Source organism: Lissotriton vulgaris (genome assembly GCF_964263255.1).
Source record: "Lissotriton vulgaris chromosome 9 unlocalized genomic scaffold, aLisVul1.2 SUPER_9_unloc_2, whole genome shotgun sequence".
Lineage (NCBI taxonomy): Eukaryota > Metazoa > Chordata > Amphibia > Caudata > Salamandridae > Lissotriton > Lissotriton vulgaris.
Window position 1 is genome coordinate 613,806 of NW_028240617.1, and position 19,386 is coordinate 633,191.

Sequence of the window (19,386 nt, forward strand, 5' to 3'; positions counted from 1 at the left end):
ATTCCCACGTACAGTGCATTACAGTAGTCTAGTCTCGATGAGACTAGGGCTACCGTGGCCTGCTTCCTCGCATCTAGAGAAAGATAAGATCCTATCTTTCTGAGGATCCTGATGATACCACAACAGGTGGACACGGTCCTACTGACCTGCCGGTCAAAGGAAAGAGTGGTATCAAACAGGACCCCCAGGTTCCTAGCCAAATGCGAGGGAAGCGGGCAGTCTCCAAGGGATTCCGGCCACCAATCTTTAGACCAAATGTCCTGGCCACCCCCAAAGATCAAAACTTCGGTCTTTTCTCCGTTGAGCTTTAAGAAGTTTTGAACCATCCAGTGAGACACTGCCTCCATACAGGTTCTAAAATTGAGGGCCGAGTCATTCACCGACTGCGTTAAGGAGACCATAATCTGGGTATCGTCGGCGTAGGACAGCACCTCGAACCCATAGGGTCTCACTACCCTGGCAAGTGGGGCCACATAGACATTGAAAAGGGTGGGGCTTAAAGAAGACCCCTGCTGGACCCCACATTGCACAGGCGTAGAAGGGGACAGAAAATCACCCAGTTTCACTCTCTGCTCCCTTTGATGGAGAAAGGAAGCCAGGAGAATGAGGGCCAGGCCGCCCACACCTATCTCCCTAAGCCTGGAGACCAGGATAGCGGGTGACAGAGTGTCGAAGGCCGCCGTCAGGTCGGATAGAACTAGCAGAGTTATCTGGCCCCTATCAACCCTCGAACGAATGTTGTCAACCACCACAGTCAAAGCAGAGTCAGTGCTGTGGGCTCTTCGAAAGCCGTGCTGTGGGATATCTAGTAGGTTCGAGTCATCAAGAAAGGTGCTCAGATGATGTTTAAGGTGGATTTATAGTATTTTAGCCGGAGCCGGAAGCAAGGAGATAGGCCGAAAATGTTTAAGGACCGCAGGGTCCAAAGAGGTTTTCTTCAAAAGAAGCTTAACCACTGCCGATTTCCAGGAAAGGGGGAAAACCCCTTCCGTAATGGCAAGGTTAAGCACCTCTAGTAGGGGAGGCAGAATCACCTCCCTGCAGCTCTTCAAAACCTTCAGTGGACAGGGGTCCATGGGAGAGCCCGATTTAATGTTGTCAAGGAGGCGGTTAGACTCATCGAGAGTGAGCAGAGGAAAGGTGAGCAAGCAAGGTATAGATTCAGAAGGAACAGGCGCTGGAGAGGCCGATGAGGGAAAAGGAGAGGAGTCTAGTTCCCGGTTGAGAAGCTCCAGGGAGCTGTAAATGTCATAAATTTTTGTGTGAAAAAAGGTAGAGATCTTATTACAGAGATCGTGGGATTCCACTATGTTATCGAAGATAAATAATTTGATCATCCGATAGAGATATCTAGCTGCAGATTCCTTACATTTGAATAGATACCCAAAGCCATACCATCCTGGCGGTGGATTGCGGACAAAGTTCTCACACTAAAAAGTCCTGCAGGACCGAATGGGCAAAATGCCCGTCCCTGCGGACCTGATTGTCCAGGCAGTAGTGCTTGGCAAACATGTGCAGAGACTCCCATGGAGCAGCCTGGCAGATGTCCAGGGCGGGGACACCCAGAGCCAATGCAGAGGTCGCAGCCTTGCCCCTTGTGGAATGGACCCTTAATCCCTCAGAGGGCTACTTCTTAACCAGAGAGTAGCAGATCTTTATGCAGAGAACGACTGAGCGAGAACTTGCCCTTTTCTGCACTGCACAACCTTTCTTAGCTCCCATGTACCCTACAAAGAGTTGGTCATCCACCGGAGCTCTTTTGCGCAGGAAAGGTAGAACAACAACACGCTTTTTGGGTCCATTCAGTGGAGACACTCCTCCGCCTTAGAGGACTGCGGAGGAGCAAACAAGGTGGGCAGCGTGATAGATTGACCCATATAGACTGGGGTCACCACCTTTGAAAGAAATGAGCAGCACTTTATCTATAACTGTCAGCATGTAGGGGGCTTACATGATAACACCTGTAACTCACTCCCCCTCTGGTCAGATGTTATTGCCACCAGAAAGGCTGTCTTGATGGTAAGCAGCAGGAGGGGACACTTGTGCAAAGGCTCGAAAGGAGCACACATAAGAAAAGTGAGAACCAAATTAAGGTCCCACTGTGGCAGAACAAAAGGCGTGGGTGGAAACAAGTGACCCAGCCCTTTCAAGAACCTTTTTACAATTGGGGATTTAAACAGTGAGGGTTGGTCTGGCATCCGCAAAAAATCAGACAGAGCGGAAAGATAACCCTTAAGAGTATGCAAAGCAGAGCCCTGCTGGGCAGGGGTAAGAATGAAAAGAAGAACAGTGGAAAGCGAAGCAGAAAGAGGGTCAATAGACCTTTCTGTACAATACGATACAAACTTTTGCCAACTGCAGGTGTATACTCTCTTAGTGGAGGACCACCAGTACGCCAAAATAACGTTGCATACTTCGGGAGGAAGGTCAAAAGCTATCAACTGTTGCAGCTCAATCTCCACTCTTGGAGGCGGAGAGTTGATAGGTTCAGGCGAAGACCCTCCCCTGCTGCTGCGACATAAAATCCTCTCGAAAAGGCAGCCTGATCAGAGGATCAACACTCATTTTCAGAAGCTCTGGATACCAGACTCTTCTTGCCATGTCCTGAAACACAAGAATGACATGGGCCCAGTCATTCTTATTCTTCTTCAGAACTCTGGGCCAAAGCAATATGAGCGAATAGGCGTGCATAGAGGGCAACTCTAGTTCAAGGACCTCAGCTGCCCTCCTTACCACCATGCCAAAACAGAAAAGCATTTGGCTGGCCAGACTGCTTAGAATTACAATCAGAACCCACACAGCCAATTAGTGCTGCGTGGTCAAGCCTTTTTTTTAGCAAAACATTTATTTTTAGTTATCAAACAAATCTTCAAAGTTAAAGGGAACGTGACATCAAAGGAAAGCACACCGTCAAAACAGTTAAGTCACAAAACAAAAACAAGCAATTGTATACACCATAAATACAAAATATACAGACATGAATAATAAATCTTTATACATTAGATAGACACCAAGAAACAACTTAAAATTCCATACATGCTGTCCAAATCAATTGAAAAATCAAGAACATATAACATGAAAAATCAATACAAGACCAGTCCTTAAACTATAATACCAGTGGACAGGCGGAATGCGAGGTGGAAAACAACTGCCTGCCTATCCATAAAACCTGTGACTCTGTGTTCTATCTAGTTGCACACTAGGGCCCACATCAGTGGGGTAAATTGATCCCAAGTCGCACACTTCCTTCTTGTCACAGGCTGGGGGTCTACGTGTTTCGAACCAACATAGTTCTAGGTTCTCCTCAGGACAGGGACTGGGTAGAGTATTTACTGCACCGCGAGCACAGGTGGTTGCACGGGTGACAGCAAAAACTGTAGAGCAGGACAATGGCTCTGAGCCAAAGTGGGCGGTGTCAGCGGTTGAGAGCGTCCGCCCAGCGGTACGCTATTGAAAAGTGTAGCAACAATCACATCCTTTTTGTGTGCTGGGGAGAGAAATTCAAGGAATCATGAGTGCCCGCGGAAATCGGCAGCCGCCAGAAGCATGGCATAAGAAGCCCCCTCCTCCATAGCCACAGTTGGGGGAGAGAGCATGCCAGTATCTGGGGATGTATCCTGTCCACTGGCTTCCCCAAATTCCTCATACCAGTCCATCTGCTCTGCAGATACATCCTGGTGTTCAAAAGGGTCCAATGATCCCTCCCAGTCCTCTCCCTTGCCTGAAACGTCATGAAATGAACAGGTGACAATATAGAACCCTTGGGCTCTACTGGTACCGGAGTCGGCATCGAGTGACGACGCTCTGACTCTGTCTCATCGGGGATGAGGATAGGGCTGCAACCACTGGTGGGCACAGACAGCCCCGAAGGCACTGAATTCGGGTTTGACGCTGGGGCAGGTTGTGTAGGCATGACCGACGCCGTCCCGGAATCGGATCTCAGAGGCCCACGGGCGCCGTGGCCAGAGCTGGTGTCGTCGAGTTCGATGGGGCCCCTTCCGACTCCGCAAGGCCCGAAGGCTCACCAGAAGGGTCAGCCCTGTCAAATACAAGGCGCATGGCCTCGTAAAACTCTTTAATTTGAGTGCAGGTCGCTCCGGCTCCCAGAAAAGGAGGAGGGTGCGAAGTCGACCCAGAATCGTGCCTAGAGGATCAGTGCTCCTTACCCCTTTCGTCGACGAGCGACAGGCGAGGTGATGACTAAGTCCACTCGGACTTCTTCTTATGCCTCTTCACTGGTTATCCCGAGGCCCTTGTCTGGGAGGAAGAGAACTTGGGACACCGGGAGCGAACCCGCTACCTCCTCTTCTTTGATGAGAACCAGAATCGCAGTGGAGTCTCACTGGCCAGTGTCGACTGCTGAGCCGCAAGGAGTTTTAAGGCCCGCTTCAGCAAGGCCTTTGGAGCCTCAGCCTAACAGTCCGAACACAAGTTCGAGTCATGGTCGCGCTCGAGACACCAAAGGCAGACGAGGTGGGGATCGGTAACCGACATGGCACGGTGACCAGTGCCACATGGTTTAAATCCTGACTTCCTCGAAGACATCACTCGACACACGAAGAAAAAGTATTCGAAGTCAACAAAAAGTAGAAAAAACGTGTCAAAAAGTGACTGAGGGGTAGCTCTTCCCGGATGGGCGCTTAACTGCCGTGGAAAGAAAAGAACTGACGTTTGTGCGCGTGTGTGGTGCATATGTAGGTTACTGCAAAGTCATAACTGATGCCAACAACGTCACGTGGAATCCAATGTAGCCACCCCACATCACACGCAAGGGGAACAGCTCACGCAAAAGTTTCCAGATCTAGCTTGATGCCTGTGAAATTCAAAAGTAAGGAATCCGCAGCTAGATGTCTTTCAGATGATACAAATCTATACTACTATAATAAAGGAAGAACTTTCAGCCTTTGAGGCGGGTAAACTCGGGAACCACAGCGCCAATCCACACACCCGATACACCGTTGGAATCGCCAGGGTGTGTAGATGGCTATAGGCTATATACATTTTTAAAAAAAAGTTATTTAAAAAATTTACAGTAAAAAAAAAAGTAGTCCCTCCGAAGTAGCGCCGGCTGCGACGTGCGTGCTCATGTCAGGAGCGCGGGGAGGAGCGGCATCCAGGAGCGTCACGAGGAGCGGCGGACATGGCGCGGGGGAGGAGCGGTGACGTGAGGAGCAGCGGACAGGCCAGCGGCGGTGCGAGCAGCGGACAGGCTGGAGGAGCGGCGGCTGAGGTAAGGGAGCGGCGGACATGGGGCGGGGGAGGAGCGGTGACGGGAGGATCAGCGGACAGGTCAGCGGCGGTGCAAGCAGCGGACAGGCAGGAGGAGCGGCGGCTGAGGTAAGGGGACCCATGTCGGAGCAGGCAGGGATCTGGGCAGGCGGGGGACGGGCCTGGCGTGGGCCCGGGCTGCTGGACAATGCCGGGGTGCGCGGGGGTCAGGGAAGCCTGTTGCTCCCGGACAAGGTCGGGACGGACTGCTAGTTTAAATATAAAGATAAAAATACAAAAATATAAGGTAAACAAGCAATGCCAAAGCCAACAGGGCACACTTACACGAGGAATAGCCTTTATCAAGGTTTTAAACATGTTGCACAGCACCATGCAACAACAGAATCTTACGAGTGGGTGGTGACAAGCAACGGAAAAGCAACAACAGATGGAGGGCGGGCAGGTGGGGCAAATTGCAATGGAGGGAGGGCGGGCGGTTGGGTGGGGCAAACAGCAACGGTTGGGGCAAACAACAGTTGGTCAGATCAAACAGTACCGGAGGGAGGGTTGGCGGGGAAACATCAGCGGAGGGTGGGTGGGGCACACAGCAGTGGAGGGAAAGCGAGTGGGGCAGAAGCAAAAGAGGGACGACGGGCAGGCAAACAGCAGTAAAGGAAGGGCAGGCGAGCGTGGAAAACAACGGCGCATTCAAACACAACAGAGGGAGGCCGAGCGGGTTGGGCAAACAGCAATGGAAGGAGGGCGGTCAGGTGGGGCAAACAGCGACAGAGGAAGGGCGGGCGGGTGGGACAAACAGCGACAGAGGAAGGGCGGGCGGGTGGGACAAACAGCGACAGAGGAAGGGCGGGCGGGTGGGACAAACAGCGTCAGAGGAAGGGCGTGCGGGTGGGACAAACAGCGACAGAGGAAGGGCGGGCGGGTGGGACAAACAGCGACAGAGGAAGGGCGGGCGGGTGGGACAAACAGCGACAGAGGAAGGGCGGGCGGGTGGGACAAACAGCGACAGAGGAAGGGCGGGCGGGTGGGACAAACAGCGACAGAGGATGGGCGGGCGGGTGGGACAAACAGCGACAGAGGATGGGCGGGCGGGTGGGACAAACAGCGACAGAGGATGGGCGGGCGGGTGGGACAAACAGCGACAGAGGATGGGCGGGCGGGTTGGACAAACAGCGACAGAGGATGGGCGGGCGGGTGGGACAAACAGCGACAGAGGAAGGGCGGGCGGGTGGGACAAACAGCGACAGAAAATGAGCGGGCGGGTGGGACAAACAGCGACAGAGAATGGGCGGGCGGGTGGGACAAACAGCGACAGAGAATGGGCGGGCGGGTGGGACAAACAGCGACAGAGGATGGGCGGGCGGGGGGGACAAACAGCGACAGAGGATGGGCGGGCGGGTGGGACAAACAGAGACAGAGGAAGGGCGGGCGGGTGGGACAAACAGAGACAGAGGAAGGGCGGGCGGGTGGGACAAACAGAGACAGAGGAAGGGCGGGCGGGTGGGACAAACAGAGACAGAGGAAGGGCGGGCGGGTGGGACAAACAGAGACAGAGGAAGGGCGGGCGGGTGGGACAAACAGAGACAGAGGAAGGGCGGGCGGGTGGGACAAACAGAGACAGAGGAAGGGCGGGCGGGTGGGACAAACAGAGACAGAGGAAGGGCGGGCGGGTGGGACAAACAGAGACAGAGGAAGGGCGGGCGGGCGGGTGGGACAAACAGAGACAGAGGAAGGGCGGGCGGGTGGGACAAACAGAGACAGAGGAAGGGCGGGCGGGTGGGACAAACAGAGACAGAGGAAGGGCGGGCGGGTGGGACAAACAGAGACAGAGGAAGGGCGGGCGGGTGGGACAAACAGAGACAGAGGAAAGGCGGGCGGGTGGGACAAACAGAGACAGAGGAAGGGCGGGCGGGTGGGACAAACAGAGACAGAGGAAGGGCGGGCGGGTGGGACAAACAGAGACAGAGGAAGGGCGGGCGGGTGGGACAAACAGAGACAGAGGAAGGGCGGGCGGGTGGGACAAACAGAGACAGAGGAAGGGCGGGCGGGTGGGACAAACAGAGACAGAGGAAGGGCGGGCGGGTGGGACAAACAGAGACAGAGGAAGGGCGGGCGGGTGGGACAAACAGAGACAGAGGAAGGGCGGGCGGGTGGGACAAACAGAGACAGAGGAAGGGCGGGCGGGTGGGACAAACAGAGACAGAGGAAGGGCGGGCGGGTGGGACAAACAGAGACAGAGGAAGGGCAGGTGGGACAAACAGCGACAGAGGAAGGGCGGGCAGGTGGTACAAACAGCGACAGAGGAAGGGCGGGCGGGTGGGACAAACAGCGACAGAGGAAGGGCGGGCGGGTTGGACAAACAGCGACAGAGGAAGGGCGGGCGGGTGGGACAAACAGCAACAGAGGAAGGGCGGGCGGGTGGGACAAACAGCGACAGAGGAAGGGCGGGCGGGTCGGACAAACAGCGACAGAGGAAGGGCGGGCGGGTGGGACAAACAGCGACAGAGGAAGGGCGGGCGGGTGGGACAAACAGCGACAGAGGAAGGGCGGGCGGGTGGGACAAACAGCGACAGAGGAAGGGCGGGCGGGTGGGACAAACAGCGACAGAGGAAGGGCGGGCGGGTGGGACAAACAGCGACAGAAGAAGGGCGGGCGGGTGGGACAAACAGCGACAGAGGAAGGGCGGGCGGGTGGGACAAACAGCGACAGAGGAAGGGCGGGCGGGTGGGACAAACAGCGACAGAGGAAGGGCGGGCGGGTGGGACAAACAGCGACAGAGGAAGGGCGGGCGGGTGGGACAAACAGCGACAGAGGAAGGGCGGGCGGGTGGGACAAACAGCGACAGAGGAAGGGCGGGCGGGTGGGACAAACAGCGACAGAGGAAGGGCGGGCGGGTGGGACAAACAGCGACAGAGGAAGGGCGGGCGGGTGGGACAAACAGCGACAGAGGAAGGGCGGGCGGGTGGGACAAACAGCGACAGAGGAAGGGCGGGCGGGTGGGACAAACAGCGACAGAGGAAGGGCGGGCGGGTGGGACAAACAGCGACAGAGGAAGGGCGGGCGGGTGGGACAAACAGCGACAGAGGAAGGGCGGGCGGCTGGGACAAACAGCGACACAGGAAGGGCGGGCGGGTGGGACAAACACCGACAGAGGAAGGGCGGGCGGGTGGGACAAACAGCGACAGAGGAAGGGCGGGCGGGTGGGACAAACAGCGACAGAGGAAGGGCGGGCGGGTGGGACAAACAGCGACAGAGGAAGGGCGGGCGGGTGGGACAAACAGCGACAGAGGAAGGGCGGGCGGGCGGGACAAACAGCGACAGAGGAAGGGCGGGCGGGTGGGACAAACAGCGACAGAGGAAGGGCGGGCGGGTGGGACAAACAGCGACAGAGGGAGGGAGGGCAGGTGGGGCAAACAGCAACGGAGGGAGGGAGGGCAGGTGAGGCAAAGAGCAAAAGAGGAAGGGAGGGTGGGTGGGACAAACAGCAACAGAGGTGGGGCATACAGCGACCGAGGGAGTGAGGGCGGGTGGGGCAAACTGCGTGGAAGGGAGGGCGGGTGGAATGCAAACTGCAACGGAGGGAGGGAGGGTTGGGTAAACAGCAACATAATGGGGTAAACAGCAATTGGGGTAAACAGCAACAGAGGGAGGGTGGGTGGGTGAGGTAAACAGCAACAGAGGGAGGGTGGGTGGGCGGGTGGGGTAAACAACAACAGAGGGAGGGTGGGCGGGATAAAAGCAACGGAGGGAGTGAGGGCGGGTGGGGTAAACAGCAACAGAGGGAGGGAGGGCGGGCAGGGCAAACAGCAACGGATGGGGCAAAAAGCAAGGGAGGGCGTGTGGGGCAAACAGCAACGGAGGGAGGGAGGCCGGGTGGGGCAAACAGCAATGGTTGGAGGGAGAGAGGGTGGTTGAGGCAAACAGCAACGGAGGGAGGGTGGGGCAAACTACAACAGAGGGAGGGAGGGCAAACTACAACAGAGGGAGGGAGGGCGGTGGGGCAAACAGCAACAGAGGGAGGGAGGACGGGTGGTGCAAACAGCAACAGAGGGAGGGAGGGCAGGTGAGGCAAACAGCAACAGAGGGAGGGAGGACGGGTGGTGGAAACAGCAAAAGAGGGAGGGAGGGTGGGTGGGGACAAACAGCAACAGAGGGAGGAGGGCGGTGGGACAAAGAGCAACAGAGGGAGGAGGGCGGGTGGGGCAAACAGCAACGGAGGGCGGAGGGGTCAAACAGCAACGGAGGGAGTTAGAGAGGGCGGGTGGGGCAAACAGCAACGGAGGGAGAGCGGGTGGGGCAAACAGCAACAGAGGGAGGGAGGGCGGGTGGGTCAAACAGCAACAGAGGGAGGGAGGGTGGGTGGGGAAATCTGCAACAGAGGGAGGGAGGGCGGGAAGGGCAAACAGCAACAGAGGGAGTGAAAGCGGGTGGGGCCAACAGCAACAGACGGAGGGTGGGGCAAACGACAACAGAGGGAGGGAGGTCGGGTAGGGCAAACAGCAATGGAGGGAGGGAGGACGGGTGGTGCAAACAGCAACAGAGGGAGGGAGGGCGGGTGGGGCAAACAGCAACAGAGTGAGTGAGAGCGGGTGGGGCAAACAGCAACGGAGGGAGGGCGGGTGGGGCAAACAGCAACAGAGGGAGAGAGGGCGGGAGGGGCAAACAGCAACAGAGGGAGGGAGGGCAGGTGGGGCACACTGCAACAGAGGGAGGGAGGGCGGGTGGCGCAAAAGACAATGGTGGAGCAAACAGCAACTGTTGGGGCAAACAACGGAAGAAGGGTGGACTGGTGGGGCAAACAGCAACGGAGGGGCAAACAGCAACAGAGGAAGGGCAAACAGTAACGAATTGAGGGCAGGCAGTCGGACGATACAAACAGCAACGGGGGAGGGCAGTGTGAGAAAGTGACATCTTTCTTGCATTGGTATGCCCCCACTTTTTTTTTAACTGCTGATGTGCCGTGACTGAGTGTGCCCTGGGTTCCTGCCAACCAGGTACCCAGGGCCAGTGTTCCTTCCCTAAAACTGTGTTGAAACTAAAACCAAATTGACATCTCTGGCCACCTGGCAGCCCCTAGTAAATGGTACCCTAGGTACCCAGGGCATGGTGACCAGAGAAGGCCCCTGAGGACTGCAGCACTTATTGTACCACCCTCAGGGGCCCTGTACCCTGACACCCACACACTGACTTTGCAGGCTGAGTGTCTAAGTACAGGACTAAACAAAGAGTCAACATGGCACACATCCCTGTGTGCCATGCCCACAGAACCCACTGCCCTGGCATACATCCATCACCTCTCTAGCTGGGTGCCCTATGCCAGAGGTGTGGGCACAGGTGCATGAGCCCTGTGCCCCTACAGTGCCCCAGGCCATTCCTGGGCACTGAAAGTGCAGTGATGCCATTAAGAGTATATGGTACTGGGAGGTTGTCATTACGAACTCCACAGCACCATAATGGCTACACTGAAGTCTAACAAGTTTGGTACCAAACTTCTCAGCAAATTAAACCTGCGCTGATGCCAGTGTGGGATTTAATGTAAAATGCACAAGAGGGCATCTTAGAGATGCCCCCTGAAAACCTAACCTACGATCCACATCTGGGCTGAGGGGCTGCAGAGGCTGCCACACAGCAGACATGTTGCTGGACCCCTGGGTGGAGAGCCCCCCACTCTCTCCTGGGTCTGCAACAATGCACATCCTGGGCGAGGTGCTAGGTCTCTTCCCCCAGGATGGGCAGGGGGAAGCTTCAAAGGCATGCCACCTCTGTGAACTTCTCCAGACCATTTGCTGTACCCAGCAACTGGCCCCAAGGGGGGGGGGGGGGGTGCCAGCCTGTGCCAACCCCACCCCTCAGGTGGGGAAGATGAGGTGAAGCATGACCCCGGGCTCCGGCCATCTTGAAGATGGGGAGCCCTGCCCAATCACAGCTAGGCTCCTGTCCCCTCCCACAGGAGAGGGCAGGCTAGGGGGTGTACCGACCCCAGGACAGGGACCTATTGGTCCCTGCCCTTGCCCTACCTGTAACGCCCCTAAATTCAGTATTTAGGGGCTCCCTGAACCTTCCTTCCTCGGATCCCGATAAGAAAAGAAGATCAAGAAGAATAAGTCCCATCTCGCAGCTGCTAACAACAGGACGATAACAACTGACTTGGCCCCAGCCCTACCGGCCTGTTGATCCTGGAACCTGCTCCTGCCTAATCCCGAGGACTCCTGCGCACAGCAACCTTGGGACACCCAGAGGACCTGCCTGCCTTGACCCTCTCAAAGCCTCGGACTCCCATCAGCAGAGGCTCTGCTGCAACAACCCCCCTGGTGCCAGCCAGGAAGCTCCGGACCAACCCACTCTGCACCCGCCGAGCTCGGCCAGTGCCTGAGTGATCCAGGACCACGAGGACGTCGTCCCGGCGACTGGGACCCGAAGTCCAGTGCCCAAAGACCCTCCTCAACAACCCTGACGACGCCTGCAGCCTCAGAACAAAGGACCCCTCCGACCGCGACCAGCAGGGGGTAAGATTTCCCGACCTCAAAAGACACCCCTGCACCCGGCGCCCCACGGCCCCCTGTGCCCAACTCCTGGGTGCCTACCTATCATCCAAGATACCAACTTATTCCATTGACGTGTTGGTCGCTCCAGAAGATCCTCCGTCCCCGAGCCTGCAGCCTTTGTTCCCTTTTCAAGTTCCTCATTGAATAACATTGAGCGCCCAACGGCTCAAAAGCACCCTGCACCCAGCCGCCTGAGTGCCCCTGGTAGGGCAACCTGTACCCTATCCTACTTCTCCATTTGCCCTGAACAAGTGACCAGGAGCCCAGCTCCCACAGACGCGTGGCCCGCTAGCCAGTAGCCACCAACCGGAGGCCCCTTGACCCCCATTGGATAACATTGGGCCTAACTACCTCTGCACCCGGCCGCCCCTGCGCCGCTGAGGGTGAACCAACTGTACCTACCTGACCCTGGCGGACCCCTGAGTCTATGCCCAGAACCTTAACTTCACCAGTCGAGTACTCACCTGTAAACCGGTAACTCACTTACCTGCCATTGGATAACATTGACTGGTTTGACTCGAAAAATCTTCGAAGTGTGAAGTTTTGGAAACTTTAAATATTCATATAAAATAAACCGAATTCAGAAGTACTCACCTGTGACCAGGAGAGACGCTAGTACTGTACCTTGTTTCCCAGTACTGAACCGCAAAAGTAATCCTTACCGGGTTTACTAGTAAGCTGAATTTTCTCCATAGGAATCCATTGTCTGCTTTTCTATTAAATTTCTTCTGTCTACTTTTGAAAACTTGAAATATTCTTTAAAAATCATACAAAATACTGAAACAAAAATACTTACCTGTTTTAAGTTGAGACCCCAGTGCTGGACCCAGGAGCCCAGTACTGGATTACCAAAGTAACGAGATTGTACTTTACCTGCAACCTGAATTTTCTCCCATTGGATAACATTGCCAGATTTCTGTTGAACAGTTTCTAAGTGTGAACTTTTAAAATAGCTTTATATTCCTGGAAAATCACTGCAATACCTAAAACGTTTTTACTAAACTGTTTTCAGCTTAGACCCCATGACTGAATCTAAGAGGCAGTCCTGGAACTACCAAAGTAATCTACAAAGTAATCAACTGTGTTTATATAAGAAAATCCATTGAGCTCAATGCTATATTGTTTGTAGAATTGTAATGCCTTCTGCAACCCCTGTACCTATTGTGTTTACAAAGTTTATTGCCTTTCTGCAAAGTACTCATCTTAGACCTCTCATATTGAGAACAGGATATTTTGATACCTGTTGGTTCTAGAAATAAAACAACTATATCTTTGATATAGAAACAATTGGCCTGGAGTTCAGTCTTTGAGTGTGTGAAACCTTTTGCTGACCGAGTGTGTACAACAAATGCTTTACACTGTCCTCTGGTACTGCCTTACTGCTCGACCAAGCTACCACTTTAGAGAGTAAGGTCACACCTGGCTTTAACCTCTGGTATACCTCTGGGGTTTGTGGACTCTATACACACTGTACCTTATTCTGGTCCAGTATATATAGAGCCACTTTCTCACAGACAGGCAAGGCAAACAGCATTGGAGGGTATGTGGGAGGGAAGATGGATTGAAACTATCAGCAATGGATGGAGGGCGGGTGTAAAGAGCAACGGAGGGGGAGCCGACAGGAGGGTTCAAACAGCAACTTAGGGCCGGCGAGGAAAACAATAACAGAGGGAGGGTGAGTGAATGGTGCAAACAACAACAAAGGAAGGAGAGTGGGGCAAACAACAATAGAGGAAGGGCAAGTAGGTGGCCAAAAAAACAACAGAGGGAGGGTGGGCTGATGAGGCACACAATAAAGGATGGGGCAAGCAATATGTGCAACAACGGAGGGTGTGGCGCGGGTGGGGCAATAACCACCCACAAGGCGGGTGAGATCAAGAAGAAGCACAGCAGAGAGGAGAGAAGAGTAGCAAGAGTGAAGCTGTGCAGAGAAGAGTGGAGTGGCCTAGACTGGAGTGGTGTTGAGTGCAGTGGCGAAGAGTGCATTGCTGCAAAGTGTCGTACAGTGATGCAGAGCAGAGTAAAGAGGCGTAGAGTGAAGTAGCATAGTGTGCAGTGGTATAGTGGTGTGGAGAGGGCAGTGACACAGATTGCAGTGGTGTAATGTAGAGAAGTGCAGGGTGCAGTGGCGTGGAGTGGTGCAGAGTAGAGTGGAGTGGAGTAGCATAAAGTAGAGTATGTATGGTGTGGTAGCACCCTGCCATTACAGAGAATACATTTTCAATTGAAATTACCATTACATTTGCACAGATATACAGTATTACCCAAAACATTAAACAGTGCACAAAGAAATATTGCGTGTAAAATGGCATCACCTAGTGAATTGATTGGTTTTGATCATATTAAAGTATTTATTTCCCACACACTTCATAGTTAACACAAAAAAGTGCTTCATTTGTGCATTCCAATTTCTGCTATATTTTGGAATCATTGCACAGTTCATTTAAATGTTGTTGTGGGCTAGAAAAAAAACCCTTTCCTACTCCTAGTATGTAGCAATACTGTCACATAAATCCTCTCACTTTTTGAAGTCAGAGTAAGAAAAGTAAGTGCCAAGCTCCCTCAAAGAAAGAGTCAGACATTTGACTGCCGTCTTTGAAGACAGAAGAGAGCGCGTCATTAATGAGTTTGTGTCTTTATATTCACATGACTATGTGACAAATCGAATATGATTAAATACGATTGATGTTTTGAAGTAAAGCATTCCTGAAATGTATATTTTGTATTTCTTTCCGCCATCCCTGTTAACCCTATGTGTTAGTGCAAATTGATATTAAGCTAAATACCAAGTGTATATCAGAAAATATAATACCACAGGAACCGTTGTTCTTTGATATAATTGTCCGCCCTGGTTCCTATGTGAGTAGGGTTCTCCTTGTTTTCCTTCAAGTCTTTGAATGCACAGCAAATGTGACAAGATGCCAAAAGGAGAGGTTGTGTGAAAAGGCTTTGCTCCTTGGAAATCTAAAACAAATAAAGCCAGCAAATAGAAAGCCAGAAAATGTGAGTTAAAAACCACAAAGCCAATGGTAGGCAACGGGTGGAATGCATTCCCAGGGAAGCTTTCTGAATGTCCTGAAGGTGTCTTTAGCAAACCAGACAGCTGCGCTGTCTGATAAGCTTTGGTGTAATGACTGAGGGCCTGATTTAGATCTCGATAACCGAGTTACTCCATCACAACGTAACGTCTCTGAAGAAATTTACCTGAATGCGTTGTGGTGAAGTTACAGATGATTCTGTGGAGATTATCTGGATTCGCTGAGAGGGGCTGTTCATCACTGGAAATCAGACAGGGAGGGCCACCCATTCGGCACCTAAGAAAAAGAAACAATTTATCTATGACTTCAATGGTCCTGGAGTTTACTTGCTATGCACAGCTGAACACTCTACGAGCACAGAAAGCAGATTGACAGCAGTGGGGCAAACCAAAGTGTGGTTGAAACCACATACTGCCCTTGATATTTTAGGAAGGCAGACTATTCATTATCCTCTACTTAGTGTGAAAACGATCTATGCAAATGTGAATGAGAGCTACATTTCATCTAGCAATACAATTAAGCTAATATCATGGCATTCATCCAAAAGATGAGTAGAATGGAGGCGGACAGTGTACATTAGGGGAATGGGTGGATTTGGGACTAGGAGAGTATAACTTTTTTTTAACGCCTAAAACTTTTGCCATTCAAAAAAGAAAAGATTATCAAATTCCAACTGAATACGAAACTTCATCCTGGCTGGCAACTGATTGAACTGACTCAAAGACTTATTGACATTACTATACAGTCAGTTGTATTTGTCGTGAGAAATTAATTACACTGCAAAAAAGATAAAATACATTGCTAGATAGAAAAGGTAACATATGGATATGTGAACTTTATTTTCAATGGTGCAACTTTTATAAACTCTACACTCTGCGCTTTAAACTCATGCATGGCCAGTGACAAATCTTCACTCCATACAGTGTGATTTGTTCAAAACACCTATACCCAGTCATAGCAGCAGCGATGAAAAAGCCAACCAGTTCTTAAATTAATACATAAAGTTCTATTATCAGAGAGAAGGTGTCTGGAGCTTAAATGAAAAAACAGATCTTATAAAATATAAACCCGTAATTGACATCCAGTCTTCTAAGCTCTCAAATAACAACCAATTTGTATCCAAGTTAGGGTCAGGCTCAAACGTAAGTCCTGCCCTTGAGATACAAATATATATTTTATAAAGTTACTTGAAGTAGTCTTTGTGTGTACAATACATGCATGAGATAATTAACTGAATGTGAAAAAGCCTCATGGTCCAGAGTACTTTTCAGAGCAAAATAATTATTTTTTGCGTTTTAGTGACAACAGCTTCTTCGTGCATTCCAATGGAGGCTGAAAAATACACCCAAGGATCCAATACTCCTGTGGCCTGATCCAAGATTGAATTTGCCATGTCTGAAGCCAGTGGCTGAAGAACACTCACCCAATTAGGACCCATTTTGTTATGGGAAAGCAGCAAGCAATTAAAAAGGTAACATGCCATCAGGGATAGGATAATAAAGCATGTTCCTTGCTTGATTAAGGGTAAGCTAATGCTACTTCGAAACCAAGAACCGAAAACTAGGAGCTGAAAGATGAATCCAAGAAATGCTAGATTTGTCAGAGAGACTTCCTTTCTGTAATATAAGGAAAAACAAATAATTCAAAAAGATCTAGCAAACGTTTCTGGATTTTGTTTAGTCAAATTACCACCTTACTTATTTCGATTTATTATTAGACAGGAAGTCTCTCAATATTGACTTTGCTTATATTATTACTGTTTGTTACTAACGCATTTAATGGTATGAATAGTTTTTGTTATGGTTGCTCTTTGAATCTATGTGAGGAAAGTTTTGACGATGGAAGGTTTGATTGCAGTAAACATGTGCGAAGGTTTAGTCATATAAATATTTCCCCAGGCCAGAATGTATCCTTGAACACTTTTTACAAGATTTGTCTCTTTTTAATGTAGGTAGGTAAATACACAATAAAATGAAAACTGTTTTCAAGACCCCTCAGTCAAAAACAGGGCAAACCCTCTTTACATTTCCGAACACTGCTATCCCTTGTGACTCAAAGAATGTTTTACAACAAGGAAGCCACTGTAGTTACATTTTTATAGCTCTTGAATTCAGCCTTCTTCTTTGAGAGGTAGGCTCTTATCAAAGTGGAAATAATATCCTACCAAGCTGGTCTAAGAAGTAGTCTGTCGCCTTTTGTACAAGCTAATGCTAGAAACTCATTCTCTAAGGTGCAATATGACAAAATATGGATGCCACCATCTTGATTGGAATGTACATTATTTCAAATGGTTAACAAACTTCAAGGAATGGGTTTTCTATAGTTTCCTATGGGCGTTGCCATAATAGAATGGTCTATTTAAGAACAAGCTACTTACCTTTGGTAATGCTTTTTCTGGTAGATACTCTATCCAACCGCAGATTCCTCACCTTAGAATATTTCCCAGGCACAAGACTGGATTCGAAAAAATCTGGAGCAGTACCTCTGCATGCCCGTATGTTGCGTCGTTCAGCTCCACATCCGCGTCATCTGCATCAGAAGTGACGGTGCAGTATCTATAGAGGTGCCACCCTGGCGTGCTGATGTCAGTTTCTTCTGTGTCAAAAACGTGGACTATGTAAAAACCAATGTTACTTGTTTGATCAATATGCAGTGTCAAATTAGTTCATTTGGGTAAAGAGCTCAGTCCCAGAGCGAGGAGAATAAGGAATCTGTGGTTAGATAGAGTCTCTAACAGAAAAGGCATTACAGAAGGTAAGTAATTTGTTCTTCTGATAGAGACTTCTAGCTGCATATTCCTCACCTTAGAATAGATACCCACGCAATACCTTCCTGGAGGTGGGTCCAAAACATCCTGGGGGACAAAATGGGTGAGATGCCCATCATGACGAACCGGACTGTTCAAGCAGTAGTGCTTTGTGAAGGTATAGAGGGATGTCCACATGGCAGCTTGACAGATGTCCAGGACAGGTACCCCGTGAGCCAACACAATAGTAGCAGCTTTGGCCTGGGTGGACTGAGCCTGCAAGCCCACAGGGGGTTGCTCCTTTGCTAGTGCGCAGAAGATTTGTATGCAAAAACTATACGTCTGGAGATAGTTTATTTCTGTACATCTTACCCTTCTTCACAGCGGTCAACCCAATGAAGAGCGACAGGTCCACCTGACGATCTTTGGTGTGATCAAAATGGAACGACAGAGCTCTTTTAGTCTCTCCTTCTCTTTGGACGGATGAAGTGGAGCATAGAACGCCAGCAGAGTAATACTTCAGCCAATATGAAAAGGAGTCATCAAATTCCTGAGGGACAGTAGCACGCATCCAAAGGACCAGTTTGTCAGGGGAGAAGTTGGTGTATGGAGGTTGAAGAGATAGAGCCTGATACTCACTGACCTTCCAGGCTGATGTAATGGGCACCAGGAACACTGTTTGAGGATCAAGAGCAGCTAAAGTTAGCTATGCAGGGGTTCAAAAGATGAAAACGTGTGAAAAGTATCAAATTAAGGTTTGATTGGGGCATTGCAAAAGGAATAGGTGGGGACAGATGTTGAAAACGATTTTAAAAAAACAAATCAGAACAGGTGACTTAAACAGGGAGTGATGTTTTGGCAGCGCAAGAAAGCTGAAAATGCTAACAAATGACCTTCTACTCTGCCCAGAACAAGGCCATGTTGGGCTAAAGAAAGAACAAACAACAAAAACCTCCGCAAGAGGTGCAGAAAGGGAGTCCACTTGGCATGAGAAATACCAAGCCAGAAACATATCCCAGGGGCTGGTGTAAACAGTTTCAGTAGAAGGACGCCTGGCTGTCCAGGTGACATCACAAACTTCGGGAGTGATATCGAAAATCATCAAATGTCTCCAATCTCCAGCCATGAAGGTGGAGAGTGCACAGGTTCGGGTTTAGGACCCCGCCCTACTGCTACGACAGTAGATTCTCTCGAAGAGGATAGTAGCTCATGCTCAGGAGTTCTGGGTATCATACTCTCCGTTCCCAATCTGCAGCCCCTACGGTGCCTTTGGCCTTGTCGGTTCTGATCTTGAGAACTTGGGGCAGGAGAAGTATTGGCAGAAAGGCAGGCAGGGGTTCCCGAGTTCCACTCTAGGCAGAATGCATCTCTGAGTGAGAGCCGCATTAGAAACTCCAGTGTGCAGAAGTGTGGACACTGCACATTCTTGGTGATGATCCAGCCAAGGTTTTTCCTATTTTCAGAATGGACCTTGCAACAACTCCGGATAACGTGGCATAACATAACATAATGTATGATGTAGACGCTATTTTTGACCCGTAAGGCATGGCGGTTGAATTTGTCCACCCCAGCATTCAAAGATCCTGCCAGGTGTTGTACAATCAGTAAAATGTCCTGATGTTCCAGCCATGTCCAGAGGCACAGAGCCTCTTGGCACAGGGTCCACGACCCCACTCTGCCCTTTATGATGCAATACCACATGGCAGAAGTGTTGTTTGCCAAGTGGATAGCTCTCAACTCCAACCAGTTGATGTAGAGCTGAGATTCTGCAGAGACCAGAATCCTCTGGTTTCCACCTTTCATAGATGGCGGCCCCAACCAAGGAGTGATG

At 51.2% G+C, this 19,386-nt stretch overlaps 1 protein-coding gene across 3 annotated transcripts in view; it reads right to left on the reverse strand.

The window, feature by feature from the left end:
• LOC147672942 (nuclear receptor subfamily 2 group C member 2-like) overlaps window positions 1–19,386 on the reverse strand; it is a 343,617-nt gene that overhangs the window by 288,271 nt on the left and 35,960 nt on the right. For all 3 annotated transcript variants that reach the window (XM_086947899.1, XM_086947900.1, XM_086947898.1), the window contains exon 2: window positions 14,976–15,085. In XM_086947899.1, the coding sequence (XP_086804025.1) occupies window positions 14,976–15,047 (72 nt within the window). In that variant the 5' untranslated portion in view covers window positions 15,048–15,085. The remainder of the gene's footprint in view (window positions 1–14,975; window positions 15,086–19,386) is intronic.